Raw genomic sequence first — 20,744 nt, forward strand, 5'->3', positions numbered from 1 at the left:
ATTACATGTTCAAACTGTTTACATGGAATGAGGAGCTTGCCTTAGAATTCTTGCAAACATTGAGGGATGGTTTTGCTATAGTTAGAGGAGTTAGGGTTTCATTTTCACCCAAAATTGCAGTAGATATAATGGAATTACCATTGACAAGAGAGTAGTGTTTAGATGCATTAGACCTAGTTTCGGCCAGAGCCCAATTTACAATGCATACAGACCCACAACTTCAGATAGACCAGAAACAAGGTATAATCTGCACATCTTTACCAGAACCATTTAATGAATGTGCTACTTATATTGTGAGATATTTTACTTGTGAGGGGAGACATTCATATTTACATGCCACACATTTCAAATTTTTGAACTGCCTAAGACATGATGACTGCCTTTTGAATGTTCCTCATTTTATGTATCATATTTTGTTAAAAAGAATCGCTGCAGTACAAAAGGGACCTTGAAGGATGTTTCACACCACTATTTTATTAAGCTCATCATAGAAAAATCCCTTAGGGAACAATTTGGGATATCATGGGATGATTTTATTGAATACAAAATGCAAAACCTTGTTATGCAACCTGTAGAACAAGTTGAAGAGGAAAGAGAACCTTAGAAAAATCTTGTAAACCCAACACTAGGTTCTTCCTCAACCAGACCTAGGAGGTCACAAAGACCCTCAATTTCTACTCCTATAGCTTCTACCTCTGAGTCGGGACCAACATCTAATAAGGGTAAAAGGAAAGTTAAAATTTCCCCAAATACTGGCTCTCCTGCAGTTCCCAGGGTTTATAAGAAGAAAAGGGGAATGTACAGGAAACATCTCTAGAACCTCCTATAGCTTCAAAGGCAACAGAAGTGCCCTTTGGGCCTAGAACTCAAAGGAGCCAATTGTCTGTAAAACCCGATGAGGGTGTGTCTTTCCATTCCCCTATGTCCGAAAATGTAGCTATTGAAAAAGAGCAATCATCTTCTTTTGATAAAGGTAAGATCATCATTGAAGAGGGTGAAAGTGCATAACATGTACCTACAACAGCAAGAACATCCTCTATCTAGCCACCCATCATTTCCATAGATTCAGACAATGACAACAGTCTATCTATTGGAGTTTCAGATTCTCCTCCACCTCAAAGAGAAAAATTTCATGAAGAAGATGTTGGAATAAATTTTGATGTAGTTAATACTATTTCTAAACAAATTCTTTCTCAAGGATTGGATGCTTTAGCATCCATAGTCTAACAAATTGATCCTATTGATCCTTCACCTGAGACACATGTTACTTTCATCTTGGTTCCATTGTTTCATTGTTAAGCATTATTTCATAGTTATCTAACCAGTTAACTCAGGAGAGGGAAGAATGGAAAACAAAGAGAGAGAGCCTATAAAAAACCATCTTCGATCAAACACAAGATTTGACTGAGAAGGATGAGGAGATTGAGAAATTAAGTGGTAAACTTACAAAAGTCACTACCATGATTCCTGAATTAATGTCCTATCGCTATCCTTCTCGTATTTATGTTCTCTTTTTAAAAGAACAATTCGTTAATTACCAGATGACCTATGTAATGTAGCATAAAAGTTTAACATTGAATACTCCTAATGAATTCTTCCAAGCTTTTCATGCTGCCCCTGTAGCCATTAGAAATTTGCTCTGTGAACTCTTTTTACATAATTTAGTAGTCATTGATAACAGAGATTGGAACCCTTTGCCTTATGTGGGTGATATTCAACTTAGGGCATTGATGTCTTGGATCCAAAATGAAATTAGCAGGGAAAACCAGGCCCATCAGTATAGGGAATTAGAGTATGAGATGCCACTTTTTCTCAGGCCTGATGCCAAGGATGCCAGAACTTTGTACTATGAATGGTTGAAAATTGCTTACTCAAAACTCAAAATTTGGATTATTCCTCCTTTAAAGGAAATAGTCTATCAGGAATATAAAGTTATGACAGAAACAGGTCTTCCTTCAGCAAAATAGGCGAATCAATGATGTTGCATAGGATTGAGTGAAGAACTGCAAAAGAGGGAACCTCATTCTCCACTGAATTTTATCATGGCCATTCGGTGAGCACCTTGGTATATCAAGCTGGGGGAAGAAAGAAAAAATGATTGGATTCCTTTAACTTTTCAGCCTCCACTATTGTTGTCCCCATTGCTTGCTAATCAACAAGATTTAGAGAAAATTGAAATGTCAGAAGAGCTTTGCAGATAGGAAAGGTACAAGGAGAGTAAAGGTTTTTATTGGAACATTGCTACAGGGGGTAAAGGAAAAAGTGTTGCCTTAGATTTCAAGATGGTTGCGAGGGTGAAAAATTTCATGTTTTCTTGAGGACAAGTCAAAGTTTTAGTTGGGGCGAATGATGAGACCAGAATATGGTCTATTTTGTCATTTCATTTTCAGTTTAATTTGCAAACTTTCTAAAGACTTTGATGTTCAAGAACATGATGTTTATGATGATTTCACACAAATGTGTGCATAATTACTTTTTAGGATCAAAATGAATATGTTGTGAAAAGATATGCCATTTAATTACAAAATAGTGAGAATGATGCTTTTTCTTGCTTAGCTAGGTTGGGTAGTTCTCCTATACCAATGTGACATAGGGTAAACTAATTTAGATAACATGTATTGAATAAGTCTTGATGTATGTTATTGTTTTGGAGGCAATAATATTTTGCAAATATAAAAGCAAAGTCAACTCAACCAAGCAGGAGTCAAAGCGGTTGCTCGCGTTAATAGACTAGCTTTGAGTGAAGGAAATTCAGGGGTTGTGAGCTCCTAAATTACCATTCTATTTGGTACCAGAATTAATGAACCTATTGTAATAATCAATGCCATCATTTGTTTCGGTAGTAATGAGTCTTGAATCTAGGAATTCTGTTCCTACTTGGTGTTTTAAATAACCGGAAGTCTGTGTTCCAGATATGCTAGGTTTTAGTCAATCATTTTTCAATAGAAAGAAGAAGTTGCTTAGTTTTTAAATATTGAATATAATCGTGTTATTCATCAATATGTACGTTTTATTGTTATGAATAAAAATATCATTTCAGGTTTTCATCTCTGAGTTATTTTACTTCACTTGTCTATGGGAGCCCACATAGGGAGTGAACTAATTACTTAGCATAGGATTTATATTCAATTTGTAGAACCAAAGTAGACTCTGTTGTTCCTGCAACCACTAATAACATAATTAGTGGACTATTCCTACAACATAGGTAGTTGAAGTATTTCTCAGCTATATTTTCATGCTTTATTAAAATAGATTTGGTTCTCAGCTTTAGCATAAATTTCATGTAGTTTAAGCACTTGAATTTTCATAGAGTAGTTCTTAAGTTGAGATAAGTTTGATGCATATATTTTGCAAAAACCATTTCAAGTTTACATCCCTTGTTGATAAATTAAATGAGTCCAAATGAGTTGGATAAGAACAACTTGAGATGTCCAATCTTGGGTTAAACAACCCATCACTCTAGGATTTCGATCCTTTCTTTGGCTAAGCATATATAAAATAATAATGTTCTTTATCACCTTGAGAGTTCCAATCTTTATTGTTAAGTATCTAATGGTGACACAATGATTAGTGGTAAAGTGCCTTGGCCTAATATTTCTTGTCCTTTTGCTTTCCTCTCCTCTTCTGCCTACCTACTTATCATACATTCTATCACGCTCCTAAAAAATCTTTGTAAGGAGAGGATTGACCTTAATAGTGTGTAGTTAGATCATTTATTGATATTGCCACTTATAAAGAAAGGGATAACTACTCAAGTTGTCCACTCCTTTAGAAAACCATCTTAATTGACACCACTAGATATTCTTTATGTTAGGGATTAGGGTCATAATACATCTTTTCAAAAATTCAAACTATAGCTGATCTATTATCTGCCTTTTATGAGTCACTAAATTCTTTACGTTCTGTTTGATATCACCCATTGTGAAGAGTTTCATTAATATGCTTATAATAAGAGGAGAGTATTTCTTGTGAACATGCTCATAAAAGAGACTTTCATATTCTAACCATTGGTCATCCGTAACAATCTTTCAAATTGATTTCTTCTTTTTAGGTCCAAAAACCTTTGGGGTTATGTTTTCCAAGAGAGATTAGGTCCTTCCTTTCATCTTCGTTCTTTTCTTTTTTCAATTGGACCAAGTTTCCCATATTTCTTATTTTCTTATTCATTCATCTCTTAAATAGAAATTTCTTACCACAAGTTTCCTAGAACAATGTTTACATTTCCCTTCTTAGGATGGTACTTTTTGCACACACTTAATATCTTATAAATAAGTAAAACTAACAAACAATTATGAATACAAGCATTCATCTCATTTAGTTGCTTTATCCTCTGTGTTATTTTCTCATGCCATGCAAATATTATTTGAGAGAACTAAAAAAATCTTTATTTTTTTATTCACAAGAACTTTACCCTTGGGAAAGAATTGCTTTTGCACATGGTGAACTTGTTTATTATACTAGTTGATTAAACAAATGGCTACCTTAAAAAGAAGAGGTGAATGATTATATTTAATCTCAAAATGCTAGTCCCCATTATCAAACTTCAATTTTCTAAATTTAAAACTTTGGGAGAAACTTTGTAGTCCACAACACTTTGACCATTATAGGTTTTGCATATGATATCCCCTAAAATTAATCCATCCATCATGCAATTGCACATAACCATGCCAAATGAACAACAAAGATCTAATAAAATTTTCCTCTTGAATTATGTCACACTTCTATTCTCATCCCATTATGTTTTTTTTGAATATTGACCTCCACCTTCCTTTAATAAAAAAGAGTTGGCATCCTCACTTTCTTTACCATTTAGTTGTGTGTGTGTGTGTGTGGATCTTTGTTGCTTGAATTTATCATCTTAAATATCTTTGATTTTTTTGGAGTAAATTAATAGGCAATCAATCTAAATGTTAGCTCATTCTCAATTATTTGTAGGCATATGTTTTATTTATTTGGGCCTACCTTTTCAACTTTTATAATTCCATGCCACTTCTCAACTACTAGTATCAAACTCTCTCATGTCCTTTACCCATTCCAAACAAAACTTTTCTTATAATTAGGACTTTATAACCATCATGATCATACTAACATATTTTTATAAAAATGATAATATATTTCTCCTCTGTTATGGGTCCTCTTCTACATGGATATCTTCTATAATTCCAATTTAGTACATTCTTGTGGGAACCCTACTCCATATTTCTTGTTTGGAAATGATTGTTGTTTTGGGCTTTCCTATTCTTCAACCATTCCCACTTATTTCTTGTTGTTTTCACTTTCTCCCATTCTTTCCTTTGCTCATTCTATTGAGCAGAGGTCAAGTCCCTGAGAATCACATTCTTATCCTCTATCTTTTTTAAGATAACTCTTACATGCCTATCTCTTCCTCCATCTATCTCCTTTCTAAAATAGTTTGCTTGTTGGATACATCCCATCCACTTCAAGTTGGCTATAAGGAAGTCCCTTATTGGAATTGGTCCACCTCACAATAGGTGTATAATAATCATGCTCCAGGCCATGCTTAGGAATAATGTATTCAATCTAAGGACTATTTTTCTCACTATAAGGTGCATTTAATCTTGTCAACCCAGGGACGTATACTTGAAATGGTCAGCACAATATGCACTTTACGTCTCTTAATGAGTCATTATGCTTATGCTGTAGGAAAGTAAAATGCAAGGAAAAGAACCTACACTATTGTTGCAGGAAACTGACATGTTTAATTCTTTACTGAAACGAATACTGGAAATGCAATAAAATGCTAACATATATTCCAACTTAGTTCATCTACTATAACTGTTCTCATAGATGCTGTAGGAACATTCACAAAGTGTGATGCTATAGGAAGGAACTTACAACTTCTACTTGCAATACTAGAAATACTTGGAAATAAATCTATACTATTCTAATCTAATCCACCTCCTAAGTGGGCCCCCTTGGTTGGCTTCAACTAAACTACTAACACAGGATAGAAGCCAAAAACTATTTCATTACATTTCATAAATTCATTACATGGGAACAATACATAGAATTGTAAAAACAACTCACTGCAAAAGTTAATAGTTTGTTTTCATAAACTTTCTCCTTCTAACTAAACTAACACACTTGGTCCGATCCCTATATATAGAAGATCGATGCTTATTCCGAAACAGAAAAGTAAACAACCTAGCTATAAATCCGTAGGAGAGAAAGAAGGAAAATAACAACTCAAGCTAGGAAGAAAAGATAATGACTCAAGGCAGGAATAATAAAGTCTAAACAACCGCTTGACATAGTAATAAATGTAGAGAATGCAATAAGTCTTCATAGCTCCTCCATACTCGCAATTGTGTCCTTTGGTACTGTTATGATTTTTCTCCATCGTGGCTAAACTTCATCATTCTTTTCTCCTTGAATGCTATTGGTTGTCTTCAACGTTCATCTTTGAATTCTTGCAATCATCTTCAACTTCATTGCTAATAGGTTAGTTATAATGCAGAGATAATTGCAAATAAACATTATCAAATTAAATTCAAATATAAGAACACACAGTCTGATAATTATATGAAATATTGCATCATATATATAATATTAGCAAAAGATGACATACTATCTACCCATAGGTTAATCATTGGTTTAGGTAAACATAAGTTCACAAATGTCCTGATGAAAATGAAACAAAATATTCACAAAGTGTTTAAAAATATCATGAAATAGAGGCAATAATTAGCCTCATTAGGAATGTTGGTTTTCTTCTTCTCATCAAAGTCCCTTAAGACTTCAATATAATATTTGTAGCCTTTGTTTGTCCTTTTCTTCCCTTATTTGTGTCTTGACTTGTTCTTCAATGATTTCTTTTAGCTCACTTGATGGTCCACTTCTCCTTACGAACATAATTTGATCACTTGACAAATTTGGTCTCTTCTATACAATCTCTAAAACTTTATATTGTGAAATTTTGCTCTTACTTTGCATGATTTTTCCTACCATGCCTTGCATACTGGCTTTCACTTAGAGGGCTAACAATAAATGCTAGGAGAAAGACACTAGTAGTGGCTACAACTAGCTTCGCGTTCTTATATCTCCTACCTAATATATTGAATTTCAAAGTTTTTTTTTTGGTTGTCTTTGTATGCAACTTATATAAGGTTTCAACTTCTAAGTATTAATGATGCACATTGAAGGAGTTGTTATATGCAAAAGGGTAAAACTGTGGCTATTACATAGTACGATGCACATTGAAGGAGTTGTTATATGCAAAAGGGTAAAACCGTGGTTATTACATAGTACTTATGCACAAATGTCTCAATAGTAAAGCACAAATATTCGAATATTAATTCACAAATCTCTAATATTAGTACATAAATTAACTAATCTTATAAATTAAAAAATAAAATAAAAAATATGAAAACAAATAATATACATACATGAAATTATTAGACAAATAGTTATTAGACCCCAATCATTATTATATCTTCCCCTAATTAAAAATACCATATGATCAAGCAATACCCAAAATATTACCTATTAGGAGAGAGTAACAGCATCCCCTTCCATTAATTTAATTTATAAAAGAGATTCGTTGCACCTTTCGTGAATATACTCCATATTCAAAAACAACAAATATTCCAACAAGGAGACATAATTTGGATGGCAGGCGGAATTAAGAAAAATAATTGAGCATTCCGCTAAAGTCAGAACACTCTGAAGTGCTTACTTGGTGGTTCCCATGTCATGCCAAACGTTTTCGAAGTTATAATTATATTACAATATTAAGAAATAAATTCCGAGAGGAAAAACAACTGATTTGTGATTTCTAAGCAGGCAGTAACACCACCCAAATTCATCTTCTCCAGCTCCATGCTGTCTACTTTCTCTGCATTCCGGAAATATAGGTAGAAGGGACCATCGCTGGATTTGTGGGTGTGAAAAAGAAAGATAAGTTTGTGGGTGTGGATGAAGTGTAGACTTCAATTTGTGGGCGTGATTGATAAACAAAAGAGATATTTTTGAGTAATTTTTTTTGTTTTTCTGGTTCCACAGGGGGCAGCATGACATCTATTAGGCTGCTGCTCCCTCTTCCAATCACTCCAGGTCTGTGCACAGCATGCCCCTCCTCATCCTCAACCCCATCTTCTCCTTTATCTGGTTTAATACCCCCTCTCAGGAGCTCTCCTTCATTCCTCCTCAAGGGTTCTTCAAAAAACACCCACAAGCTTTATAGGGTAAGATTTCTCGTGATAGTAAATTTAGGGCGTATGCATTTATTTTCGATTGTTTGATTTACTCTAGGTCTTCACTGATGACTTATCATCAGGGACTATGTTTTATGAACTATGCTCCAGTGGGCACGTCAATGCAATGGAAGAAAACCAAAGGAGAAAGGGATGAATCTACAATGCCAAGGAATCTCAGTTCTGATGAAGATATTTCTAAGCAGGCGGGCGCAGATATTCCTAAGCAGGCGGATGCAAGTGTTGCCGTTGCCGCTATCTTGGAACCCGAGTACAAACCAATTCCCGACTTAGACTATTTGCAGGTATTTCGCTAATCCCAACTGCCATTGAAGTATTCAATAATCCAGTACATGGCAATTGAAAGGCTTGGGATTTCACCAATTTTTTGGTATCATTCGAATGGAGCTTGATTTCATAAATATGATGTAATCTGGTGGGTAAATCCTCAACCGAAGTCAGGTTGCATGGTTGTCGAACTTGATGTCATTGACAACCTTGCTGATGGTTATGGGATTCCCTTTCTACGAATGTCTACTTGTAGTTCCTTTTTCCAAATTAAAAACTTTATCTGATATTACTCAAGCAATTAAATATTTATATCAATTTAACAACTAAGATTTAAAGAAGGTTTCCTTGTAAGAAACTTTGGAATGCTAACATTTGTTTCCATGTTTGATGATGACACAGGAACTACAGCTCTTCACTAACACATTTGATTCTTGCTTTGCTTTTCAAGACCCGCTTGTGTGCACATAACCTCAATTCCCCTAGGTTGATTTGGGAAGGGTTACCAGCAAAATGCTAAGTTGCCGGTTCGCGGTTCGGTTCCGGGTTCGGGTTCGAGAACCGGTTCGCTGGTTCGACAAAATTTTGAAAAGGGGTTTGGGTTTGTTTGGGTTCGTTAGTACAAAAACATGTAAATTTAAAAAAAAAAAAAAAAAAAAAAAAAAAAAATATATATATATATATATATATATATATATATATATATATATATATATATATATATATATATACGAAGCATGAGTTAGAATTAGAATGTAGCATAGTAGCATAAACACATTTGAACAACAAAAAACTTTAAAACAGCATAAACAATATAGTAGCAAACCACAGCGATCATTGGAACCCCTAACGACTAGATCTCTTCCCTTTCATTTAAAAAATTCATAACTGTATCTGATTAGTTTATGCAGATCAACAGTAAGTTTTAATAAAAATTTCTTCTTTTCATAAATTTATTTACCAAACTCTTATTATGATTAACATAATTGATTGAACATGGTTAAAAACTAATTAGATCTAGCTTGCAGAAGGTAAATCCCTTTGACCAGCTGAATATTCTTCAATCTCTTTGGGCACAATCTCCCAAGCACTGATCAACAACAGTAAATTGGAAAAAGACCATTCATGGAGGCCTTTGGATAACACAGTCAGACGTCCCAGATTCAATATTCTTTAATACAATTTTTAATATACCTAGAGGAGAAATAATCAGCCAAACAGTGATAGACAATGTGGTAAGTAGCTGCCCCACCTGACCATATTCATGTGACCGTAACTTTCTTCTGCAGGGCAACATTTCTCAATAAAACGTTGTTTATTGTTTAGTGTTTGAAAAATTCATATTGCTACTCAAATAGGCCCTGAAATTCCTCGAAATTGGTCATGGTGGTCGCCACATGTTGAGCATCTTCTCTTGTGGGTGTCTCAAATTTAGTAGCATTTTGATTCAAATAGAAAGTGTTTTACAACTAGGGATTACTCAACACTAAAAAACTGTGGCATTGTAATGCGTACCAACCCAGACCCAAGATGTATCAACATAAATTAAATTAAAACATGCTGTAATGTGGAAAATTTATATGTGGTTCTCCTGGGTTCGAACCCTGGTCCGAAATTTTATATGTGGTTCTCTTGGGTTCGAACCAGATCGAACCAGGCCTCCAAAAACGAACCCGGGTCGAACCCAGGTCGAATCGGACCAGAACCACGAACCGGTACGTGGTCCGGAGGGGGGGGGGGAGGTACCTGTGCAACTTAGGCAAAATGAAGTCTTGATTTTTTTGCATTAACCAATTGGTACATTGTCTAAAAGATTCGGATCCTATTATTGTCGAGGCATTTCAGCCAAGATTCAAAAAATCAATGTAGATTATGATCATATTTTTTTGAAAGTTAGTGCTACTGCCAATGCAACTTATGAGTTGTAATTTATCAACAATATACACTATTACGAAGTAATTGGTAAAATACTTGCTTGATATTAACAAAGACCGTGAGGTCAATATATAGAAAAGAATGAAACGATGTTTCCTTAGGAAACGATCATAAAGAATAGAAACATTCTATTTTAGCTAATAGAAAACTAATAGTTATCTATAGGCTAACTAAATATTAGAAACATTCTAATATTTACAATAGATTACAAATAGATAACCATTAACTAATAATATAAGCTATCCATTATCCTTATACCCTCCCCTAATGGTTAATCTATTCACAACACCAAGTTGTCCTCTGAATTTGACAAACTTATTAGGACCAAGAGGCTTGGTGAGAATGTTTGCAGTCTGATCCACTATAGGAACATATTGCAAGTCTATTGTCTCGTCTTCAATCAGCTGTTGTATGTAGTGACAGTGAACATCCATGTCCTTCGTTCATTCATGGAAGATTGGATTCCATGCTAATTTGATAACACCTTCATTATCAACAAACAAACCCAAGCATCCGATGAAGCCAAACAATTTCACAACTTGCCTTGATTGTCCCTTTGTATTCAGCCTTTGTAGAGGAGAGAAACAACTTGCTGCTTCTTACTGGTCCATGTGACAGCACCGGATCCCAAATTGAACACATATTCAGAAGTTGGCTTTTTATTGTCAATAGAGCCAACCCAATCGGAATCTGTGAACCCATTGAGTCTAGGATTAGAACTCCGAGAGTAAAGAAATCCATAATCTGTAGTGCCCTTCACATAAGGAAGCGCACGTTTTGTTGCTATCCAATGATTAGCCTCCGGAGCTATTGTAAAGCATGAGATGTGGTTGACTGCAAAGTTGATATTGGACCTATAGAAAAGAGGCACATAAGGTTGCCTACTAGTTGCCTGTATGTAGTATCATGAACAAGAGGAGAATCATACTTGGCTGATAACTTGAGACCTTTCTCCATGGGTGTAGATGTAGGCTTGCAATCCTGCATACAAAATCTGTCTAACAGAGCCCTAGCATATTTGGATAGAGAGATGAAAATGCTAGAAGACTGTTGCTAAACCTCAACACCTAGGCAATAATGCATGAGCCCAAGGTCGGTCATATCAAAGTACTAACATATATTTTGGTTGATTCTTTGAATCAAAGATGCCGAACTGCCAGTGATGATCAAATCATCTACATAAATAACTAGAAGGATGATGTCACTGTCAGTAGTTTTGATGTACAAAGTTGAGTTTGAAGAACTCTTCTGGAAGCCTTGACCACTGAGGTACTCATCAATTTTCATGTATCGTGCCTGAGGGGCCTGCTTCAAGCAATAGAGAGCTTTCACTAATTTGAGAAGTTGATGTTCTTTTCTAGCAACCTTGGAACTAGGAGGTTGCATTTTGTAGACCTCTTCTTGTAGGTCACCATTCAGGAAAGCACTCTTGACGTCCATCTGATGGACCTTCCAGCCAAATTGTGTTGACATGGCTGGGAATAATTTGATTGTGCTCATCTTTGCAGTACAAGCAAAGGTCTCCTTATAATTAATGCCCTGACATTGAGAAAAGCCCTTTACAACTAGACGAGCTTTGTACTTATCCAAAGTACCATCAGATTTGTATTTGATTTTGCAAACCCATTTGTACCCAATGGGTTTCTTCCCCAGTGGAAGATCAGAAAGGACCTAAGTGTTATTCTTCAGCAGGCTATGGTGTTCATATGTCATGGCTTGTTCTCACTCTGGAATTTTTTTAGCCTCAGAATATGTTTGAGCTTCAAACACACTATGAATGTTGGCCATGAGAGCAAAGTTAACAGACTCTGTAGGTTTGCTCTTTTTTCAAGTAGTTTTCCCGTCAATGAGCTCATCGTCATGAAGATTAGTGTCTTAACCCACCACTTAGGTCGGAGAAGAGAATGACCAACATCAGTATTAGGAGATGCTCAGTGGTCAGGGTCCTCATTAGAAGAATTTGGATCAAACTCAGGTGAAGCATCTACAAATCTGGGTGATCCTGTAGGAGAAGTTGGAGGTGTTTGTACAGGGATTAGTGGTATAATTGGAACTGCGGGAGCCCTCCCATCAGGGGGACCTAATGGAAGCCAAACTCCCAAATCATGAGCCTTCATAGATTGGTCTACTGGATCAGGAACATGAGAAACATGTATGAATGGCCCTCGTTGCTCATCAAAGACTACATCATGATTGTACAGGAGACGAGATGTCTTAGTGTTAATCAAGCGGTAGGCTTTGTGAAGACTATTGTGTCCAGCAAGCATGGGTTTCTGACTCTTGGCATCCAACTTGGTGCGTGATGCATCAGGGATCCAAACAAAAGCAAGAGAGCCAAAAACCATCGGGTGATTGATTTTGGGCTTGTGACCTGACCAGGTCTCTTTCAGAGTCTTACCTTTGATTGTCACCGTGGGTGACCGGTTCAAAAGAAAAATTGCAGTGTTAATTGCTTTTGCCTAGAACTTCTTCGGAACATGTCTGTGTTCGAGCATGGATCAAGCTATTTCGGTGATTGTTCTATTCCAATGTTCAACTACACCGTTTTGTTGTGGTGTGTGGGGTGTGGTTAACTGGTGTTTGATGCCATGGGTATCCAAGAAGGTAGAGAATTTATTAGAACAAAGTTCCCTCCCATTGTCTAACCTAAGAGTAATAATAGATTTCCCAGAGTCTTTTTCAACTTGTTGGTTAATAGTTTGTCTTCCTTGATATTTTGGTTTATACCTTGACTCTTTGACTGCCAAATGGCTTATGGAAAGCAAAGAAGTTAACAACAGAATGAGTCAAAGTACTAATCTATCAAAGACCCCTAAATTGAAAGGTACAACTCCCTTATGAGTGCAAGATTTGCAATGAATTTGTCTTTCGGGTTTTGGGGGTATGCTTTTAACCAGAGAGTAGAAGAGGCAAAAACCAAGTTGCTCAACACCTTAAACAACCTAGGCAAAGAAGGGGGATTAACTCACAAAATGCAATCTATAACAACCTAGATGCAAGAAAAGAAACATGCATCACTAACTACAACAGTAGGAAGAAAGGAAGAGATGATGGAATGAGTAATTCTCGGATTACGCATTCAGGTAATGTTTTGACATTACCTTGATTGTCTATCCCTCAGCTACTCCACACACTAGTTTCTAGCTTCCTTATGCAATGAACTAAACTAAATACACAGAGCATAGTGAACAACAGAGAGAATAAAAGACATGCTTATGTTGAACAGAGTAAGGCATACAATCTACTTAACGAAGGAAATAAAGCCAAGTTCATTCACATTCATTCAACTTTCAACATTAACACATTCATTCCATATACGCCATTCTAAACTAAATGAACAACAATACTTAAAATGAACTCAGAGTCACACACAGTAGTCCCAGCTACAGTGATTTTCCCAAAGTAAATTTTGCCTATCTTATTAACTTCTTCAAAGATTACATTTATAGGCCTTCTCAAAATGGCTGGTTATATTGGATGATTGCCTTGCAAAGCATCTCTGAACGAAATAATCTAAAAATAGGACAAGCATGAATCATTGCTCGTTACATGGACTGACAAAATGCCATGAATGGCACCAAAAGTAAGAGGAGAGGAAGAATGGCAAATGTCTGGAAAAGCATCAGAACATCATGTCTTCTTAGAAGTAACTGATTTAGCTCTATAAGTTTTCATGGCTTCGGTTACTTTATCTAGCTCTTCGACACTTGGAATGAGGATATTGTCGGTTCGGACCATCCAGTAGTCATGCATTTTCGTCAGTTCATCAATTTTGGCCACCCTTCACTGGAATTTCTCCACTTCCCTCTTTATGATTTTGTCAGTTGCTGACAATTCCTGGATCATGGACAGTTGGAAGTTGAGTGAGTCAACGACTTCGTCAACAAATGCCAAGAACTTGGATTTCATTCTTTCGATGTCCCCCAGCTTGCCATTAGTAGACATGAAGGACTCTGTGTGCAAGATCTTCAAATACTAAAACAACTTTTCAATGATCTTTTGCACTAGGTTGTGCACATCCTTGAGTTCATTTGCAGATCTCACGGAGCTTTCTATGACAAACTCCAAGGATTGCTTCCAATGGAATAGTGACTCCTTGCCAGTCTTCAAAATCCCATGAGCAATGGCCACATTGGTTTTCATGTCTATCACTTCTTGTAGAAGGACCAATTGCTCTGTTAGCTTGTCTGCTGCCTTCTGTATGGTTTGATGGTTTGATGATTTGAAGTAGCTTCCCTGAGCTTGTGAGCATCCAATACTAGGCTTCCCAAGTTTTCAACCAGCGAGGGACCTTGAGCCTTCACTTGATCTACCCAAGCTCGGCCTACTTGCCGGAATTGTCTTTCTTGCTGCAGCTTTAGGAGTAAGTTCTTGTTTTCCTCTGTATTTGGGTTAAATTGACTTGAAGAAGTGCTTCCAAGTGCAGACTTTATCTAATCCACTAACTCCTTGTTTGAGGCTTTCAATATCTCCTTCTCTGCTTTGAGCTCTTCTATCTTCTCCTCGATCTTTTCATTAGTTGACTTCCATACATTTACCATGGAGTCGATAATTGGGATGCCAAGATCAGCTGTCTTGATCGGGAGATCATCCTTTGAGAACTCATGGAATTTTCCCTCTTTCTATGGCTCGACAATCTCAACAAGCATGTGGCTAGTTGTTGAATCCGTTGCCAGTGCAACAATTGTCTTTTGCTTCTTTGTCTTCTTGGATGGCTGAGAGGAGGTGACTTGTGTGATCAAGTCCTCTGATGGGGCTGCATCCACATATCTCCTTTTCTTCCTATTAATGGTCTTCTCGAGCCAAGACTCTGTAGAGAGCATATTGATAGCAGATTGTAGTGCAGTGGGGTCAAACAACTTCCTTAGGATTAATGAAGTTGGCTTGCTCTAGGAGACAATAGGGAAGGCAGCCACCTTGGTTACCGAAAGAGCTAATGTATCCCCTTGCTGAGATGCTTCCTATTCTTGGCCATCCATGGGGTTAGTATCGCCATCCAAATTGATGACATGAACAGGGGAAGATGGCTTGGCCACTGATTTTCCTTGTTCCTTCCCTTGATCTTTACCATCATCCTGCTCCCCAGGCTTCTTAATGTTTGGAAGAGGGCCAGCTCCACAGGTAGGGGTGAGTGGCACATTCTTTTCCAGAGGCTGGTCTCCACCTTGGCCAATAGACTGTAATGGCCCTGTAGATGTTGATGTAATGGCTGTAGTGGTTGTAGCTGTGGCTGATTGGGTGCCTCTAGTTGATACTCCACCCGTAGAACTAGTGCTTCTGGTCCTCTTCTTCCTTGCTTGGGTCTATTCCACCCATTTGTCTGTTCTCTTGATTATACCCTACATGAGAACCTCCATGGTGTCAATGACTGGATCTGCATGTGGGGTAGACAAAATTGGTGTACTCTTGATCTTCTCATAAGATGTGGGGTACATATAGGCTCCACATTTGCAAGGTTAGAAACATCAACACAATTGTTATACAATTATATTTCATCAATGGTTAACCTTGACCAAAATCTCTCTCGAGTTTGGTATTCATTGAGACACCTGGATCAGAAGTCCTCAATATTCGAGACATGCCTGTAGGCATATCCCAACTTCAGATGATCCCTTACAAAATTCACTGGATCATATTGAGGTTGGAGCACCTCATAGTCTAACAACTTAATCTTGCTTTCAAAGCTCTTCACCAAATTTCGAGCATTTGATTTGGAAGCACATGAATACGGGCCTACCACTATAGGGAATGGAATCGCCACAATCTTCTTTACATTGGAACAGAGGGTGTTCACTTCAAGTATCTGTCGATACAGTTCGACTAGGACAGCACTGTCTTCAGGAAACCTCGACAACCTCTTAGGAAATCCATCATAAGCTCCTATTTGCAAATAGGAGAAACTCGGAAACTGGATGAATGAACATCCAAACTGGCTTATGGCTGATATTGCCTCTGGTGAGAATCTCCTTTCTGGGCATCCTTGCAATTCTCGACATAGCCTCATTGTAAAAGCATCATTGATAGCTACGTACTCCTTGTAGTTCCTTTGCAACTGCAGATGCGAGTAAAATTCATAGACTTTGGTGCGCCTGTCATAATTTGGGATGCTAGGGAGCTTGGGCCACAAGTGGTGGGTTGCCAAAGCATAGATCAAATAAGAGGACATGTAGAATTGCTCGTTTCCTCTGGCTGACCGCAACCACGAGGCGAGCTCATCACAAATGATATGTGCCTAGTTGATCTGCATATTCTCAACATAGATTGCTTGTACTAGGAAGAAGTGGTGCTTGATGAACTCCAAAATCTCCTCTTTTCCTTTCTGTCTGAGGAGAAGTGCGAGGATATCCACAATCTCTCATTTCAAATTTGTGCCAAATAGAGTCTTTGGCATTTTGCTCTTCTTTGAGCGGGCAGTTTGGAACTAGGTCCTCTACATGTCCTCCCATCTGAGGGTTTTCTTATCATTGAACATGGATGTGGACCCGAAATCGATATCACAATATTGCTCTGTTACGGGGATTCCAAATGCGGATTGCATCAACGCCTTGTTAAGTGATATGCGAATGGATTGGTCAAGAAACATCTGCCTTGTTTTGGGGTTGTATCTCTTTATGCACTCCTAGGTGCATGAATTGTCATTGGAAAACCGGTTGCTTCTACCAATCCACTCTCTTTAAGTTTCTGAGTGATTGGGTGAATGGGTTGAGAATTAAGCCTCCTATGAAGATCACCCAAATCATAGAATTTGAAGGATGTGTTTGTAAAATCTTTTAACTCACTCTCCAAGCTAGTTAATTTATCGTAACCAGCAGCTCTAATTGCCATTCGCTATGATTGCATAGGATGCAGTTCTCGATAAATAACTGTTTAAATATACTTGAAGAAACCAATTACATGCAATTCCAATGAAATAGCTTTAGGAATTAGAATGTTGGTGCCACACGAAGGAAATTAAGTTTGGCCAACGACTATAACAATAGGATTTGCATTTAATTCCATGAGTAACGACTATTTAAACTTTTTGTTCATTTGCACATAAAATACTAAGTTCCCTAAAGCACTCTTACTTTACTTAAAGTGATATGAATAAAAATCAATTAACAGTACAAATATTTTAGCTTTATGGGAAGTGCCTCATTTCGCTTCAAAATCCGAAATGCAGATATACTTAATATTCTTAATACATGTGGGAGAGAGAGAGACACTTAGCTTTTCCACAAACCCATTTTTCTTTTATTTGGAATCGTAGCACAGGGAGTAATCATTTGGCTAGCTTGCGCACTCTGCTCTTCCACTTTCCGCTTAAGGCTTTTAATATTGCTTTTCCTTTATATCAGGTTCACATTTCCCTCACTAACTTCTCCAGAAGTATTTACTGAGCATCTCTGAGAGATATTCGTGTTTTAGAGTGGCTTGACTTTCTATTCTCGAATCATTCGGAGAAATGACCTTTTTCATTGCCTTGGGGTGGAAAACTCCTTTCTCAACAACATTTCCCGAACTGAGATGCAACAAACAACATTCAACCTTTTATTTCAAATTGATGACCTAAAAGCTAGATCTCGAGCATGCCTTACTGGTTATGAGCCTTTAAATGGTTTTTTTCAGCATTGTGGTCGCACTATCTGATCATTGGGCTTGAGATTTGGCTCAAGTTCACATAGCTTCGAAAATAGAATTGAACAACTTCATTTCCATGAATATGCAGTAGAAAAATCATAGTTTTGTGTTCCCTTATAGTACTTGATCTTATTTGCCCAAATTTTAATGAGAGTCACTCTGGCTTCTATCCACAACTTAGTAGGCCTTTGGCTATTGACAAAATCATATTCACGACCTATCGATCACTGTTACGGCTTTATGCCTCGGATTTACACTTGATGTAGCTTACTCAAGGGGAAAATCAGTTCGAAAGCTCAAAATCCGTGGGACATGAAATGTTAGAGCAAGATAATAGATAATGAGGTGCGGAAGATCTTACTTCTCATCGGGAGGACGCCAAAACACATCCCAATCATGCCTAAATCACATAAACCCCGCGCACACCAGAAATATAGGAAACTCGCTTGGAAAGATTAGGAAAAGGAAATGTAAAGGGAGACTTGGAAAACAAAGAGAATAGAGTACTTCGGGAAAGATGAGAAGTGACCTAAAACATACTTAGACACATCTCGTTTGAAACATTGTCACCTCAGTCAATGACTTCAAGCTCTCAAAAGGTAAGACTCGAACTTGGCAGCACAACTAAAGATTTAAGCTTTTGAAATACAATGAATGCATTTGATTTCTTTTTAAGAAAATATACCCACAAATTTCTGCTGAAATCATCAACAAACAACAAAAAACACTTGGACCCAAGAACAAAAAGAGTGGCCATAGGGTTGCAGATATCAAAATGAACAAGCTAAAGTACTTGAGAAGCTCACCATGAATTGCTACTGGTGAAAGGTGTGTGATGTTGCTTCCTAGCTTGGCATGCATCACAAATTCCAAGCTATTGAGTTTGAAACTCTGGCAATTTGAGGACAAGCTCTTCCCAAGCAAGACGAGAGAGATAATGCACATTTAAGTGCCCATACTGTTCATGCCAAAGTGTGCTAATAGAAGACTGCCGAGCAGCCATAGTTAAGTCCCGAGAATCACCAGAATCAGTAAGTTGGAAAAGACCATGATCCTCAAGCCTACTACAACAATAGACTGAGTTGCCCTATTAGTGATGGTACACTGATGTGAACTGAAGGTGACATCTAACTGTGGAGAGTGTTGCATCAACTGACTGATTGAGAGTAGTTTTAGTTCCATCCCTGGAACGTTGTACAAATTGAGGAAATTGAGATTCCTCCCAGTAGATTGAATCTGAATATTGCCTTTGCCGACAACGGTGTTACTCTTCCACGACGCCAAAAATAAGAGAATCCAAATAAGGCTGGTAGTCATTGAATCGGTCTTTGTGGTGGGTGAAATGACAAGAGACACCTGAATCAATGTACTAGGCAGATGACTTCACATGATCTGAAGGTCTTTTAGCCATGAAGGCCTAAAAAATAGATTTTGTTTGCTTAGGGTGTGTTGCACTGTTTGCTTTAGGCTGCGAACATGATTCCTTAGATTGGTCAGCTAAGCGTTTTCAACATTCAACCTTCATGTGACCATACTTGTGGCAATAGTTGCATTGGATGTTCTTTTTCCTAGAGCCTTCTAAAGTTGGAGCAGAAGACTTTTGCTGAGAAGATTGCTGAGACTTGCCTTTATCCTTTTGAAAGGATTTAGCAACAAAGGCTTGCTCTGTGGAGGTGGAGCTGGAACTGCTACCAAATTGTTGTTTCCACCCATCTTGCTGAAGCAAAAGTGTGCAGAGATCTGTGAACTTTAGATCAACACTAGTAGAAGTGATGTTGACAGTCTCGATAAAATGCTCATTGGACTTGGGCAAACTTTTGAGTGTTATGACCACAATGTCCTCTTCCTCCATCTTGCGTCCAATGGCAAGCGACTCATCACAAATTTCCAGAATCCTATTTAGGTGTTCTTGGAGTGATTTTCATTCATCCATGATAATAGAAAATAGAGTGTTCTTGAGAAAGAAGGCTTTGCTTTTGTCTGACGTCTCATGAAGTTTCTTCAGATGCTCCCATATCTCGGCCGTTGTTTTGCTAGATGGAATCTGAGGGAGCTGATCATCAGCTACGGATAATTTGAGAAACACCATTGCCTCACGATTATTTAGATCCCATGTATCCTGATCAATACCAATTGTAGTTGGACGCTATGTAACACCCAAAACAATCTAATCAGTATTTTGATATTCAAAGATTGCTAGTATCCGTTGCTTCCATGTGATGTAATTTTGACCATTGAATTTTGAATTGCCCTCTAGTAAAATAATAGTCAGAGATGCCATAGCACATTTTTTAGTGAAAAACATGAAAAATTTGTGAAGGCATGTACTTCAAGGCAAAAAAGGAAGACCCAAAAAAATTGAAAGGGTACCCAAAAGAGAGCTCAAAAAACCTAGAAACAATATGTTGTTGGATTTTGGATTCGCTGGCCTGAAAATTGAGGCACAAAAATTGAGGCACCCAGAAAAATTTGACAACCCAGGTGAGCTCTCGAAAAACCCACCAAGAATTTGTAATCAGAAAAAATTTTTGAGCCAAAAAATTAGGGTTTTTGAACAAAACTCTATTCAGCGGGCATGGAAGGAAAAGTTGTAGGAAAAATGGCAATTGCAGGCCGAAAACAATCGATTTTTCCAAAAAACGGAGCTTCCTTGCAGAGATGTTGCTGTAGTTGAGGGAGCCAACACCG

At 37.4% G+C, this 20,744-nt stretch overlaps 1 protein-coding gene and 1 pseudogene across 4 annotated transcripts in view; both read left to right on the plus strand.

Moving 5' to 3' along the window:
* The window catches only part of LOC149567333 (polyadenylate-binding protein 2 pseudogene), a 31,639-nt pseudogene extending 23,693 nt beyond the window's left edge, over nucleotides 1-7,946 (plus strand).
* The window catches only part of LOC149567334 (uncharacterized), a 56,236-nt gene continuing 43,259 nt past the window's right edge, over nucleotides 7,768-20,744 (plus strand). For 2 of the 4 annotated variants that reach the window (XM_089820505.1, XM_089820507.1), the window contains exons 1-2: nucleotides 7,768-8,204; nucleotides 8,297-8,518. In XM_089820505.1, coding sequence (XP_089676631.1) covers nucleotides 8,031-8,204; nucleotides 8,297-8,518 — 396 coding nt within the window. In that variant the 5' untranslated portion in view covers nucleotides 7,768-8,030. The remainder of the gene's footprint in view (nucleotides 8,205-8,296; nucleotides 8,519-20,744) is intronic. The other 2 variants (XM_089820506.1, XM_089820508.1) reach the window with 2 other exon arrangements.

The sequence above is a fragment of the Cupressus sempervirens genome, chromosome 3 (assembly GCF_028749045.1).
Source record: "Cupressus sempervirens isolate cs-2001-9-10 chromosome 3, ASM2874904v1, whole genome shotgun sequence".
Taxonomy (NCBI): domain Eukaryota; kingdom Viridiplantae; phylum Streptophyta; class Pinopsida; order Cupressales; family Cupressaceae; genus Cupressus; species Cupressus sempervirens.